A 12,326-nucleotide genomic window follows, 5' to 3' on the forward strand; every position below is an offset into this window, starting at 1 on the left:
TTCATAGTCCAGTTCTTTCTCCACTGTGCTATTCAGGGCTATAAAATATATTTTTTTAAGATTTTATTTATTTATTTGAGAGAGAGAGAATGAGAGAGAGAAAGCACATGAGAGGGGGGAGGGTCAGAGGGAGAAGCAGACTCCCGGCTGAGCAGGGACCCCGATGCGGGGCTCGATCCCAGGACCCTCGGATCATGACCTGAGCCGAAGGCAGTCGCTTAACCAACTGAGCCACCCAGGCGCCCCCAGGGCTATAAATATTAACTGCTGTGGCCAAATTATCCTCCCTTTTAATTTCACTGTCTTTAATCCAGGCATATAACTTCTTATGATTCTTGTGTAAGTTAGGGACCACTGGAAACTGGGCAACCAATGACATTTTCTTCTGGCACTCATGACAGGTTCTAATTGGCAGTCTCATGCCCGGTAAGCAATAATGCAGCTTCTAGAAGTCATTCATTCATTTAATGTGTGTTGAGCCTCTTCTTTGCACCAGGTCTTGGGAGTAAGTGGTAAGTCAAATAAATATGGTTCTTGCCTTTGCAAAGCTTACACACGCAGATGCTTATCTGAATGAACAACTCTAAATAAGAGCTAGGTTTTCAAAATTAACTCCTGGGACCAAAGGGATTTACGTAATTTGTGTCATTTTCAAGAAGTCATTGGGATAATTGGGTGCTGTGAGTAGCCAAACCGTGAAGAAAGCAGAGATTCCCAAACATTTATGGTCCCCTAGTTCCATGTCTCCTTGCACAAAAGCCTTCTTTGGAACTCAGGAAGACAGGTCAAATAAAATTATTAACAGCATGTTATTAATCCAGTGAATACATATTGAATACCTCTATCATAACAAATATTTTGCCAATTCCAAGGTTACAAAAATAAACAAGATCCAGTCTTTGCTTAAATTTCTCACGGGTGAGTCGAGGAGACAGACAAGAAAATAGGAACTGTAGGAACTGCAAGACAGTCTGAGCAGTGCTAGAATGGGGCAAGAGCAGCAAGCCACAAGTAACGCAGAGGGTGACTACTCACAGTGGGGAAGGCGCAGTTGAGGAAGTGATGGCTGAGGGGATTCCTTGTACAGGGGAAGGAGTCTGCCACTTATAAAGGAGGAAAATAGTGAGTGGAGCAAAACATATGCAAAGGCCCAGTAATGTGAGCACATGCTGGGTTTGTGGGAATAGTGAGTGGTATGTAGAACCGAGACTGTAGAGGAAAAGGAAACCAGATAAAACATTCATGTGGTATTTGGCTTCTCAAATGATTGTCACATCAAGGGTTCATTCAATCAACAGTTCACCAACATCTATGGAGTGCCCACTACTTGTGAGGCAGGTTGATGGGGCCTACAGAGGATATACGGAAAGAAGTTAGCACCGGATCCCCCCCTCAGTGGGGTCACAGACTAGCGGTAGGGGTAATATGTGCACATATGAGTTGTAACAGGAGGAAATAACCCTAAAGGTACAAACAAAGCACCATGGGATATTAGAAGAGGGGTCCATTTTAGCTAACATGATGGCATCCTTTGCAGAAGATGGCATTTCACCTTTGAAGGTACGATTCTGACACCAATTCCTATGTGTGGATTTTTTCCCTACACATCCAAGCAATTTTCCCTTAACGCCAGCTGAGAGCCCTAAAATTCAATTCAGTCTGACACTGCCTGCCTGGAGATAGCATCAGATCCCACAGGTTAAGGGCTCAGTCCTGCAAGACTCTCCCCAATTCAGCCACCAGTTGCAAGTTCAGTTTGTTATTAGTGCTTCTAACCCACTGACTGTAGATCAGAGATTCCCATGACCTCCCTTCTTGGGTTTTATTAATTTGCTAGAGTGGCTCACAGAACTCAGAAATAGTTTACTTACTAGAATACTGGTTTATTATAAAAGGATATAATTCAGTAACAGCCAAATGGAAGAGATTCAGTCTCCTCACATTCACTGTCCTGGAGACACTCCAAACCCAGTCCTTTTGGGTTTTTGTGGAGGCTTTGTTACATAGCCGGGATTGATCAAATCATTGGCCACTGATGACTGAACTCAGTCTCCAGCTCCTCTCGTCTCCCCAGAGTCTGAGGTGGGGCTGAAAGTGCCAACCTTCTAATCAGGTGGTTCCCCTGGCAGTCAGCCCCGATCCTTAGGTTACCTAGAGGCTTTCCATAAATCTCATTAACCTAACAAAGGACACTTTTTAGAACTCTCTTCAAATTCCAAGAGTTTTAGGAGCTCTGTGGTAGGAATGAAGACAAAGATCAAATATACATTTCTTATTCTAAATCACAATATCACAGAAGGGTAGGTGATATTTACAAGTGTGGATTTGGGCGGAGAGAGGTTCCCTTTCAAAGGAATAGCCTGAGCAATGTCAGGAAAGGGATAGCGCATGTCCAAGGAAAAATAAGCGATCAAGTTTGGCTTGGGCAAAGTATGAGTTCCTTCCTTCCTTCCTTCCTTCCTTTTTCCTCCCTTCCTTCTTTCCTTTCTTCCTTCTTCCATTCATTAAGGATTCACTGAATGCTTGGCATATGAAGGACCATCCTGGGTTCCAGGGATCCAGTAGTAAACAAGCTGTTCCCTGCCTGTATAAATTTTATATTTAAACTACAGAGTTCTGTATTGAACACTACTTAGTGTCTATTTTAATTACAGTTTTAAAGTGCTATTAAGGAGAAGCACAAGATACATGAAATCAAACAGCCAGTCAATGGTTTGAGATGAAATGTCAGGAATTCCAACTGATAAGCTGGGAAAAGTATGTTGAGGCCAAAGAGCAGAGGACTTTGAATGCTAAGCTAAGGAGTTTGGAATTTAATCTCTTACTTTTCCTGAAAAACAGCCCTCAGTATGACTGCAGGTGTTATCAGCAGATGGAATAGCGAAAAGAGAATGCACTTTGGATTCAGAAAGACTTAGCTTTGAATCTCAACTACACCAATTATAAACCATGTGTGCTTCAGCATGTTTCTTAACCTCTTCACCTCTGCTTCAGTTTCCTTCTCCTTAAAATGAGATGATTATATTCCCAGTGGAAGCTAAGAAGTACCTAGCATGATGTTTAGCAGGGAAAAAAGTGATTGTTGGAGGGCGATCGTTCTTACTTTGTTACACAAGAAAATGTCAGGCCACAGAGGGTTTAAAGGTACCTTGCCTAGGATGACCTAGCTAGTAAATGTTCAGTAAGTGCGATCCCTGTCCATCAGAGCCTGCAGCTATCAGGTGTGCTACCTAGAAGCTAGATTGCCCCTAACAGATCATAGATGGATTTGGTGCACTTGCAGATCTGTGAAGAGAACTTGTGGCCATCCCAGTACGGAGACCCTTTCTTCACAATATCCTTGCAGGCCGTTCTCTGTCATTTAGAACGTGGCTTCCTTCCCAAACTTGGTTGTGCATCAGAATTCACAGATTTATGTGAAAAATACAGATTCCCAGATACTGAAATAGCCTTTCCAGGGATGGGGAAGGGAATCATGGTTTTAATAGCTCCCCAAGTGAGTAGGATACTCATCCATGCTTGAGAACCACTGACTGGCCTAGCGTCTCCCTCTCTTGCTTATTGCTAATATCCTGTTGCTCTGTCATGGGGCAGACAGCCCTCTATTCCAGTGGTTCCGAAAATGGGCTCCCCAGACCAGCAGTATCAGTACCACCGGGCACTTTTAGAAATGCACAAGCTCACCCCAGGCCAGTTCAGTCAAACACCCTGGAGATTGGGTCTAGCCGTGGGTCTTAGTAAAGCCTTCTAGATGATTCTGATGACCCTACAGTTTGGGGGCCACTACTCTAGACTATTTGGGGGAAGCTCTCCTGTAATGTGCTAAGCAGAAGTTCTCAAAAGCATGAAGAGGTTGGTGAGACCAGCAAAACCGGCGGGGGTGGGGTGGGGGGGGTGGGGAGCGGCGGTGGGCGGGATTGGGAGATAAAGAAGAAAAAAAGGAAAACAAAAAACAAAAGGTGGAGCCCAGTATTCATGGAGCCTGCATTTGTTTGCTTGTTTCATTGGACTCTTGACATCAGCAGGCTTATTATAATGTAGAATAATGCCCAGTTCCTCTGCAAAAAGACCACTCCAGAGGTTAAGGAAACTGGATTCCTGTTCCTGCGTGACTTTTGGCAACTGACTTCATCTCTCTGGGTCTCAGTTTCCTGAGGTGCAAAAGGGAGGCCTGGACTGATTGGTCTCTAAGGGCTCCTCTGGCATGACTTGCTGCAGTGCTGCCAAAGGAATCGGGATCCACTTTGACATTTGGTGTTATTCCTGAGCAAGCGTATTGTCTGAGGGCCCCCTGGAACAGTGAAACCTGAAACAGAGGGGCTGGTTAGGGACCTGGAGTAAACGACTTCCTTCCTGGAGAGTCCGAGCCTCCAGGAGGCTGTGCATAGGGAAATTCCAGGCCATCTGGCTGTGAGAGGGCTGCAGTCATCTACTAGTGTTCTGGGACATCACCTTCCGGAGATAGCGTTATGTCATTTGATAGCTCATTATGACCTGGAAAACTCCGCAGTGATCCCGGGGGTTGGGGGGAGGGAAACATGGAGGTGATATTCATACAAAGACTCAGGCCTTCTTTCCTCTTGGTCTCCACAGGAGGTCCCCAGCTGCTGCTAGTCAGCCACCTGTCTCCAGAGTCAACCTGCAAGGTAAGCTGCCTCATGAGTCCTGGCTCCATGTTTCAAAATAATCAAGGTGCCATTTGTGCGGAAACTTCTTTAGGATAATAGAACTGGTTTGCTTATGGTGGCCCTCTAAACTCTCCTGGTGACTTTTTTCAAAGGCATAGTGGGGCTTTCCTTCATTCCATGTAAAACCAAATGAAAAGCAGTATTGACTATTTTTCCCATGATGTGCACGCCTGGGTTTTCAGGGTGTGATGGATGTGTGGTAATAGGGCTTCCCAGAAGGGAGGCAGGAGGCAGAGCTCTATTGATACTGCAACTTCACCTCGGCTTGCTGGCCCCCATAAACTCCAGGACAGCTGATTTCAAAGGCCCTGAGGGGCCCCCAGGTTGGCCTGAGCATCCCACAGGGTATGTTAGTGGTTTTCCTCCTAGCGTCAGCTATAGGTCCCACTTGAATCTACATCCTTTCCAGGTGTGAAACCAAAGACTTTTCCAGGTCACAAATCATTTCCCTTGGAGGTCATCCAACTTTGTTCCTCAAATGTGTGTGTGTGTGTGTGTGTGTGTGTTTTAAGAAACCCAACATCTCATCTTTCAGTGCCATGCATATGCTTCCCATGGGGAGTTGAGAGGTGTGGAGGGGCAGGGCCACCCTGAAGGAGCCCCCTGGAGATATATCGAACAGTAACTGTACTTGACATAAGATGCAACCAGTTACAAGTCCAAAATGGAGTTTTCCACCTTGAATCTGTCCCCACTGGTGTGGCAGTGGACCTGAGTAAAACCACAGGAGAAACAAGTCAGATGAGCTCTGTTGAGACCGCCTAACACCAAACAGCACTGCCTTGAACACTTCTCTCTTTCCAGCTACGCCATTCCCTTTGCTTGATACTTAGCGATCTTCCTTCCTTGTATGTTGTGTTCTCTTGCTGGTATCACAGCCACAAGGATAACGGAAATAATATAAAAGCCCAACTTCTACAAACAAAGGAACAAAAACATAGATTCCATTGGCTCATTGGCTTCAGAAGTATTTATGGTACACACTTTTAAAAATATTTTTATTAGAAAAAAGATTGAGAACAAGAATCAAGGTGAAAGGAAGATATTAAGTAAAATTAAGTTTGCCTCTAGAGCCTTCTGATAGGAAACAGAAGAAAATAGTACTCCGTCCAGGGGCTTCAAAAACATGGTGTGCTGATGTACTATTTCCTTTAGATAAAAGGAAACTAAATAGAGTGTTTTAACATATAACCGGTATTACATAGTTGGAGATCAAAGGAGGTGGTTTTGAACTCCTATCATTTCATCATATTAGCTTACCAGTGAGACACCATTGCTCACATTTCTGTTAGTCAAATGCACTAAGAAGCTTTTGACATCAATTTGAATATTTAAACTGTTTTCTTTTTCTTGTAATAAATACTGACAAACATTAGGAGAATATGTGATATTTATGGCTCTATAAATTAGCTCATTAGCCAGAGATGTTGTTGGAAAGATCATTTTGTGATTATTGGCACAGTAACTACAGCTTGGCATAGGGATTCTTTTGCTAAATTCTTTTAAAACAATGGAGCGAAGAAATGACAATACCACTTAGGCAATTTGTTTTTGTCTGTCTTTGTGGCAAACTACAAAAATTCTGGCTTTTCATCGGGAAGAGAATGTAGTGATACCAATTATTACGTAATTATAGGTTTCAAAATCTCCTTAACGCTTAACCACAGCCAGAAAAGGAAGGAGGACACACACATCCTGTGTTTTGTTCTTATTATCAGCTTAAATAAGTCAGGCAGATTTTTCCTGGTATTTTAATATTTAACAGCATGTGACAAAGAGATGTGTTTAAATAGAAACTTTAAAAGGGAATGAAAAATAAGTAGCTCAGAGCAAACAGAATTGAAAGCTGGAGTGCTGCTTTAAAAGATGATTTTTCATGATAATATCAGGTTTTCATTTATTATCACTAAAGTTGAACTCATGTATTTCCACTGAAATCTACAATAAAAGATACAAGAATCCCATGATCATGTAAACACATTTAGCAACAATCCAGTTTGTTAGGAAAGCCTGACTGACTTGGGTAACTGTTCTTGGATAAAAAGCAAGTGTACGAGAGAGACAGAGACAGAGAGGGAGAAAGAGAAAAGCCAAATATTTTTTAAAAGGCTTTTTTTTCATGCATCTGAATGAAGGGGATGCAATTCATTTCAAAAGCTCCTTGTCAGAACCCATGGTTAAATTGGTACATTTGCTCTTACAAATTAATCAGTAACAAATAATTCATGGGGGGAAATTAAAGCAAATCGCTTAGTCTTCTCGCCGTTTAACCAAGGTTACTCTTTTCAGCTCTCGCGGTACAACGCGAATTTCCCTCCTCTGCAAAGACATCCCAATTTTTTTTTAGAAAATCAGTGTAATTGCCCCTTTTTGTGTGCTATGGCAACAGTCCCATTCTGGGTTATATTGTAATTCATGGCTAATGTGTCTCTTGCATTGGAGCACCTTGAGGGCAGGAGCTGTGCCTTATTCATCTCTTTATCATTCAAAATCATTTGCATAGCTATTTTCACATAGTAGGAAGACAGTAAATCTTGATTTGGCCAGAACTGCATAAAGTTTGAGTTTATCTGAAGAAAAATATTCATAAATTAAATTTTAATAATGAGTTAATATTTTTATCTCTATGGCTATGAAAAATATTCAACTGTGGCTTTTTTACTATGAAAAAAACATCAGCTATTGCATTTAAATGAAAAGAGGTTTGAAACACACTCTATAACAGCATATATATGTATTTGTGTGGTCATGTGGGTTTTGGATAAAAAGAATTAAATACAAAAAGTTGGCATTTTTGCACTTTGAGTGCAAAGCCAGAGTAAAGTAATTGAGAATTTAAAATGCAGAAAGTATAGCAGCATGGAAATGATATGTTCCTGCTTTAAGGAGAAAGATGCACCAAATCTTCCCGGGAGTGTTGAAAATGCTAATGCTGTGGAGTGTAGTGAACATCTCGATTTTTATCGCATTTTGCCTTTCCACAAGCAGGAATTCCAGGCCTTTTCTACATGCTGCATCAGGATTGGAACAGAAAGAGGAAAAAAATAGAAGAAAGAGCACTCCAAAACAAGGCAGGCTTCTATCATCTGTACACATTCAACATGGAAACTGGAAGTCATTTTTAGGATCTCAGGCCTCAAACTGTTTTCAACAGAAAAAAACATATTATTGAGGAAAATCAATGTGTGTGTGTATGTGTATGCGTGTGCACGAGTGGGCAGGTGACTGTGTGTGTGTATGTGTGTGTGTAGGATAATTGTCTCACTTTCCCACCCATTCTATCCCTTGCCTTTGCGTGCCTTTCAATACTGAGTACAGATATGTCATGGGAAGCAAGAATTTCCTGAAAGGATAAATCATCAAGTGTTTACTGCCTTTATAAAATGACTCTTTGCTTTACAAAAGGATTACAGAAGTAGTCCTTTTAATGGCCAGCACCTCTGATTCATATAAATGTGACTTGATTGGTAATATATATTGTATATACAATGTTTCAGCAGGTGAATTGATGGTATGGTGGGAGATTCTATATTAATCTTCTTGTTCTAAAAATTTAACAATAAACATATTGAGCAAGAGCATCACCAATATAACATGTCGGATGACATGAAGAACAACCCTCCACGTCCATGGGTCATTGGAAATGACAGCAAACCATGCCACGAAGATGATTAGAAAATTGCCTGAGGACTTGAGGCCAGACTGCAGCAGACCCAGAGTCTCTCCCAGCCTGAGTCTCCAAAGCCTTGGTTTATGGTGGTGTTAAGGTGGTTTTTAACACCAGTCAATTAGATGTTTTTCAAGAAAAGCCTGTATATGGAGAAATAAGATGTGATAACAGAGGACATTCCAGTATGTCTGAAATAGGTTGGCCTAAGTGAGAAACAGACTTAATTTTTTTCAGTGCTCACGGGAATCCCTTCCTTCTCTTATGTGTCCAGGCCATTCTAGAGGGAGGAAATAATGCTTTACTAGTTGATAAAGCAGAAGAAGGGGCTTTCTGCTAAGAAGCCTATTTCTCAGTATGAGTTCCTCCTATATCTTTACTTGATTATGAATATCCCCCTTGAAAGTTCATGGGGGTGTGCCAGACACAGGGTCTGTTCGAGGAATGGACAAGGGGCTCAGAGAGTTATCTTGGATTCTAAGAATTTCTGAAAGTCATGACATTGACTGAGTTTTCATTCTTTGCCGGAGCCACCCGGGCCTGGGATGAGAGATGGACTGTGTGTGCACTAGTAAAAGGCTCTCTGAGAACCACAGCAGTGGCTTGTGTCAGATGGCTGGCAATGAAGCCTGGCATAAGCAGGACGTTTGCTTGGCTTCTACATTAAGCAAGAACTCTGAGGCAGGATTACAACACTGGGGACAAATACGGATAAAATCAATTGTGTTCCCAAAGGCCGCAGCCACACAAGACAAAGGAGAGATTAGGGGGGTGGGGGGCGATAACCAAGAAGAGAGAGAGGGAAAAGAAGAAGGAGAAGAAGAAGAAAGAAAGGGAAGGAACAAGAGAAAAAACTAGAAATATCAGAGAAATTTTTCATTAGTGCTCTGATTGTCCTGTGGCCTGAATTATTGGGATAATTGCCTTAATGACTCACCTCGAGTGTTTAAGCAGCCTGCATACAAAACAATAGGGCAAATGCACTAGAAAAGCCCTGGTAATTCTGGGAATAATTCCCCGAACGGTTGTTTTATAAGAACTGCTTTTGTCTAAAATAGCCCTCTTCTGAACATTTACCCCAGAGCTATCAACATCGAGCTATTTATATTGATCTGCAGTTATTTCATATATGTCTAAAATTAAGTGTGGGTAGTTGCAAAAACATTGACAAGTCAACTAAAGTGTGAATAGTTAAAACGTTACCCTTGAGCAAACATTGCCAGAAATAGAGCCCTGCTCATTAATGGCTATTGCACTGGTTCAAAATTAATTTCTAAATTTAGTGTGACTGCTTCTTCCTATTCAGTGGAACCAATGAAACCTGCAGCATCTAATCTCCCCCTTGCTGCCTAAAGCCTTGAGTCCGTTCCGCGTTGACTCCACTTCATGTTTTTGTGCTGCTGAGAAACACCATCCACCCACCGCACCCCCCCTGAAAGTTGGAATCATGCATGTTAGTAAGTATTTCAGTTATGCTATTGACGTCAATGGAGTCATTAAATAGATTGCTGGCCCTCCCAGAGGCAAATCACTGCCAGGGACCTAGATACAGACACGTTTTTTTTACAAAGACAACCATCAGGTTTTGCTATAGCAGTAAGCCAGAGAAAGGGAAAAGTTTACACTGTAGCAGACCTATCTCCAAACACAGTTTATTTTTTTCTTTTGCATTTTAGTTCCGGCCTTTCTTTCTCTTTGGTTACAGTAGGCTCAGGCGATGCCCAGATATTGTTTCCTCGGTGTTTTGTGTGTAAAAGCATCTCCTGTCATTGAGACCGTGAGGGGTGGCACCCCACTTCTGAAAACGTGTCTCACCTTTAGCTCTACACAGCCCATCTTGATGTTGATTTGGTGGCATAAATCGTCTGGGCAAACCACTATTGTCTGCCAGTGAGGCTGTGTTTGACATACAGTTCCCTGCATAAAAGGTTTCTTCTGAGCACGCACGCACACGCACAAGCACACGCACCACTTCGTTCTTTCTGCCACTTCTGTCCGCTGGTGGCCACAGCCCTTCATCCATGAATCAACCTTTATGCAGCCGCACAGTGCTGCGGCAGTGGGGCTCTGAAGCAAAGGGTGGAGGAGGAGGCTACAGAGAAAGATTCACTTCTCTCAGCTGCCTCATCTGCAGAGCTGCCGCAGGAAACAGGAGGCTGCCCACGTGCCTGTGTCCTCCCAAACCCCAGCTGCTGCCTCCCTCAAGCCTGGTCATGCAGCTCCCAGGCATGTGGGAGAGAGCCCTTCAGGAAACGTCTGTCTCCTTCTGGGTATTTCTGACAGCTCTATTTACCTGGACAGCCCCAGGAGTCAGAGCCAAAGATTCACCTCACACCTGGACGCCTCTCCCTCCCAGGCTCAGAGTTAGGGAGCCATCTTGAGCAGACAGCTTTCTTCAGATCTGGTCATCGGAACCCACCATGTTGGTTTCAGCTCTCATCTCCCTTTCTAACCGGCGCTCCCCTACTCCAGCACTGCCCCATTTGCTTATCAGCTCGTGTGTGTGTGTGTGTGTGTGTGTATACACATATTTATATATATGTTTGTTTTTCTTTTTTTATTTAGTATGTACATAAATGCCAGACATCTGACCACCGTTGGTAACCCCTTTTGGTTCATCTGGAGGCCTGGATCCATCCCCCCTCCACCGTTGTTCCTTCTCCTATATTCCTGGCTCTGAGTAGTGGCTTCAGAGTCCATCCTATATCTCTCTCTTCACCTCCAACAGTCAATTCTTGTAGCTGTTTCTCTAATCACCCCCTACCCCCTCCTCCTTAGTTCAGTGCTTCATCCCCCCATACCTAAACCATTATGTTGGTCCTCCCACTTGATCTATTGTCCTCGGGCCTTCCCCGTTGCAATCCACCCTCTATCCTGGTACTAGAATTACTCTTCTAAAACCCAGTCATAGTTATTTGCTTAGCTGGCTATCGTTTGCCTTCAACACAGGATCCCCACTTTTTACCAGTTCCTTCAGAATTTTGCTCCTAATTCCTTCTTTGTTCTCATCTTTCACTTTAAACCCCACGCACAGCTGATGGCAGAGATGCCCTGAACATACTGTCCCTTAAATATGCCAGGCTCTTCTTGCCTTTCTGCCTTTGTACATGCGGTTCCCTCTGTCTGGGCTGCCTTTTCCCAAAAATATCACTCACATATTCAGCTCAGGGATATTCTTCCATTGTCAAGTGAACCAGTTCTTTCCACTCACTGATTCTTGGATTCTGAGTCAGGATTCAACTAAATACATAGTCTCAATCCAGATCCTGATCTATAGCACATGCTTAGTAAATACTAATTCCTTTACTCATTCCCATCTTAAAAGTCCATTCCTTATCCTTTAAGACTCAGCATATATGCCATCTTCTGTATGTGCTCCCTGCAACTCATCCAAAATTACTCTCAATTATTAATTATTATTATCTCAAAATCTCAATTATTGCACTTGCCATATTATGCTGTATTTATTTATTTAATTTTATTCCCTTTTAAACTAAGATTGTCTCAAGTTTAAGTACTAATGTTTTTTTTTATATCCCCAATTTATAGAACATGACCTGGAATATAGTAGATGCTCAGTAAATCTTTATGGACTGAACAAGTACAAATGAGCATATGCCCATGCCTGAATCAGAAAGGATATGAGAGCTCATATTTGGCTTGTCTAAATATCTTCTAGCTCTCAGGCATGTATACAATGCTGACATTCCTGGCTAATCTTGACTACATGTAACTTTTTTTCACTTGAAGTAAGACTTTCTCATCCATTATTCAGGCAGTGTTAAAATAAATATGATAAAAGTGGCAGTGTTAAAATAAATACAATAAAAAAAATGACTAAATGTGACTAGCTTATTACTCTGTATTATCTCTTAGTGCCAAGTACAGTGCCTCGCACGAAGTAGGTCCTCAATTAGTATATTGAATTGAGCTGGGCTGGGAATCCGTGGGCCAATACCTTAGACAAATTA

General features: G+C 42.4%; 1 protein-coding gene and 1 long non-coding RNA gene across 5 annotated transcripts in view; one reads left to right on the forward strand and one right to left on the reverse strand.

The window, feature by feature from the left end:
* The window catches only part of PDE4B (phosphodiesterase 4B), a 428,537-nt gene that overhangs the window by 323,634 nt on the left and 92,577 nt on the right, over window positions 1–12,326 (forward strand). For 3 of the 4 annotated variants that reach the window (XM_081818568.1, XM_081818569.1, XM_081818570.1), the window contains one exon: window positions 4,594–4,646. In XM_081818568.1, coding sequence (XP_081674694.1) covers window positions 4,594–4,646 — 53 coding nt within the window. Of the gene's footprint in view, window positions 1–4,189; window positions 4,255–4,593; window positions 4,647–12,326 lie in introns of those variants that run through there. The other variant, XM_081818572.1, reaches the window with a different exon arrangement.
* LOC145721286 (uncharacterized) overlaps window positions 1–12,326 on the reverse strand; it is a 92,517-nt gene that overhangs the window by 77,868 nt on the left and 2,323 nt on the right. The gene's annotated exons all lie outside the window — the stretch shown is intronic.

This window comes from Leptonychotes weddellii, chromosome 4 (assembly GCF_054177405.1).
Source record: "Leptonychotes weddellii isolate Sample4059 chromosome 4, ASM5417740v2, whole genome shotgun sequence".
NCBI classification, from domain to species: Eukaryota; Metazoa; Chordata; class Mammalia; order Carnivora; family Phocidae; genus Leptonychotes; species Leptonychotes weddellii.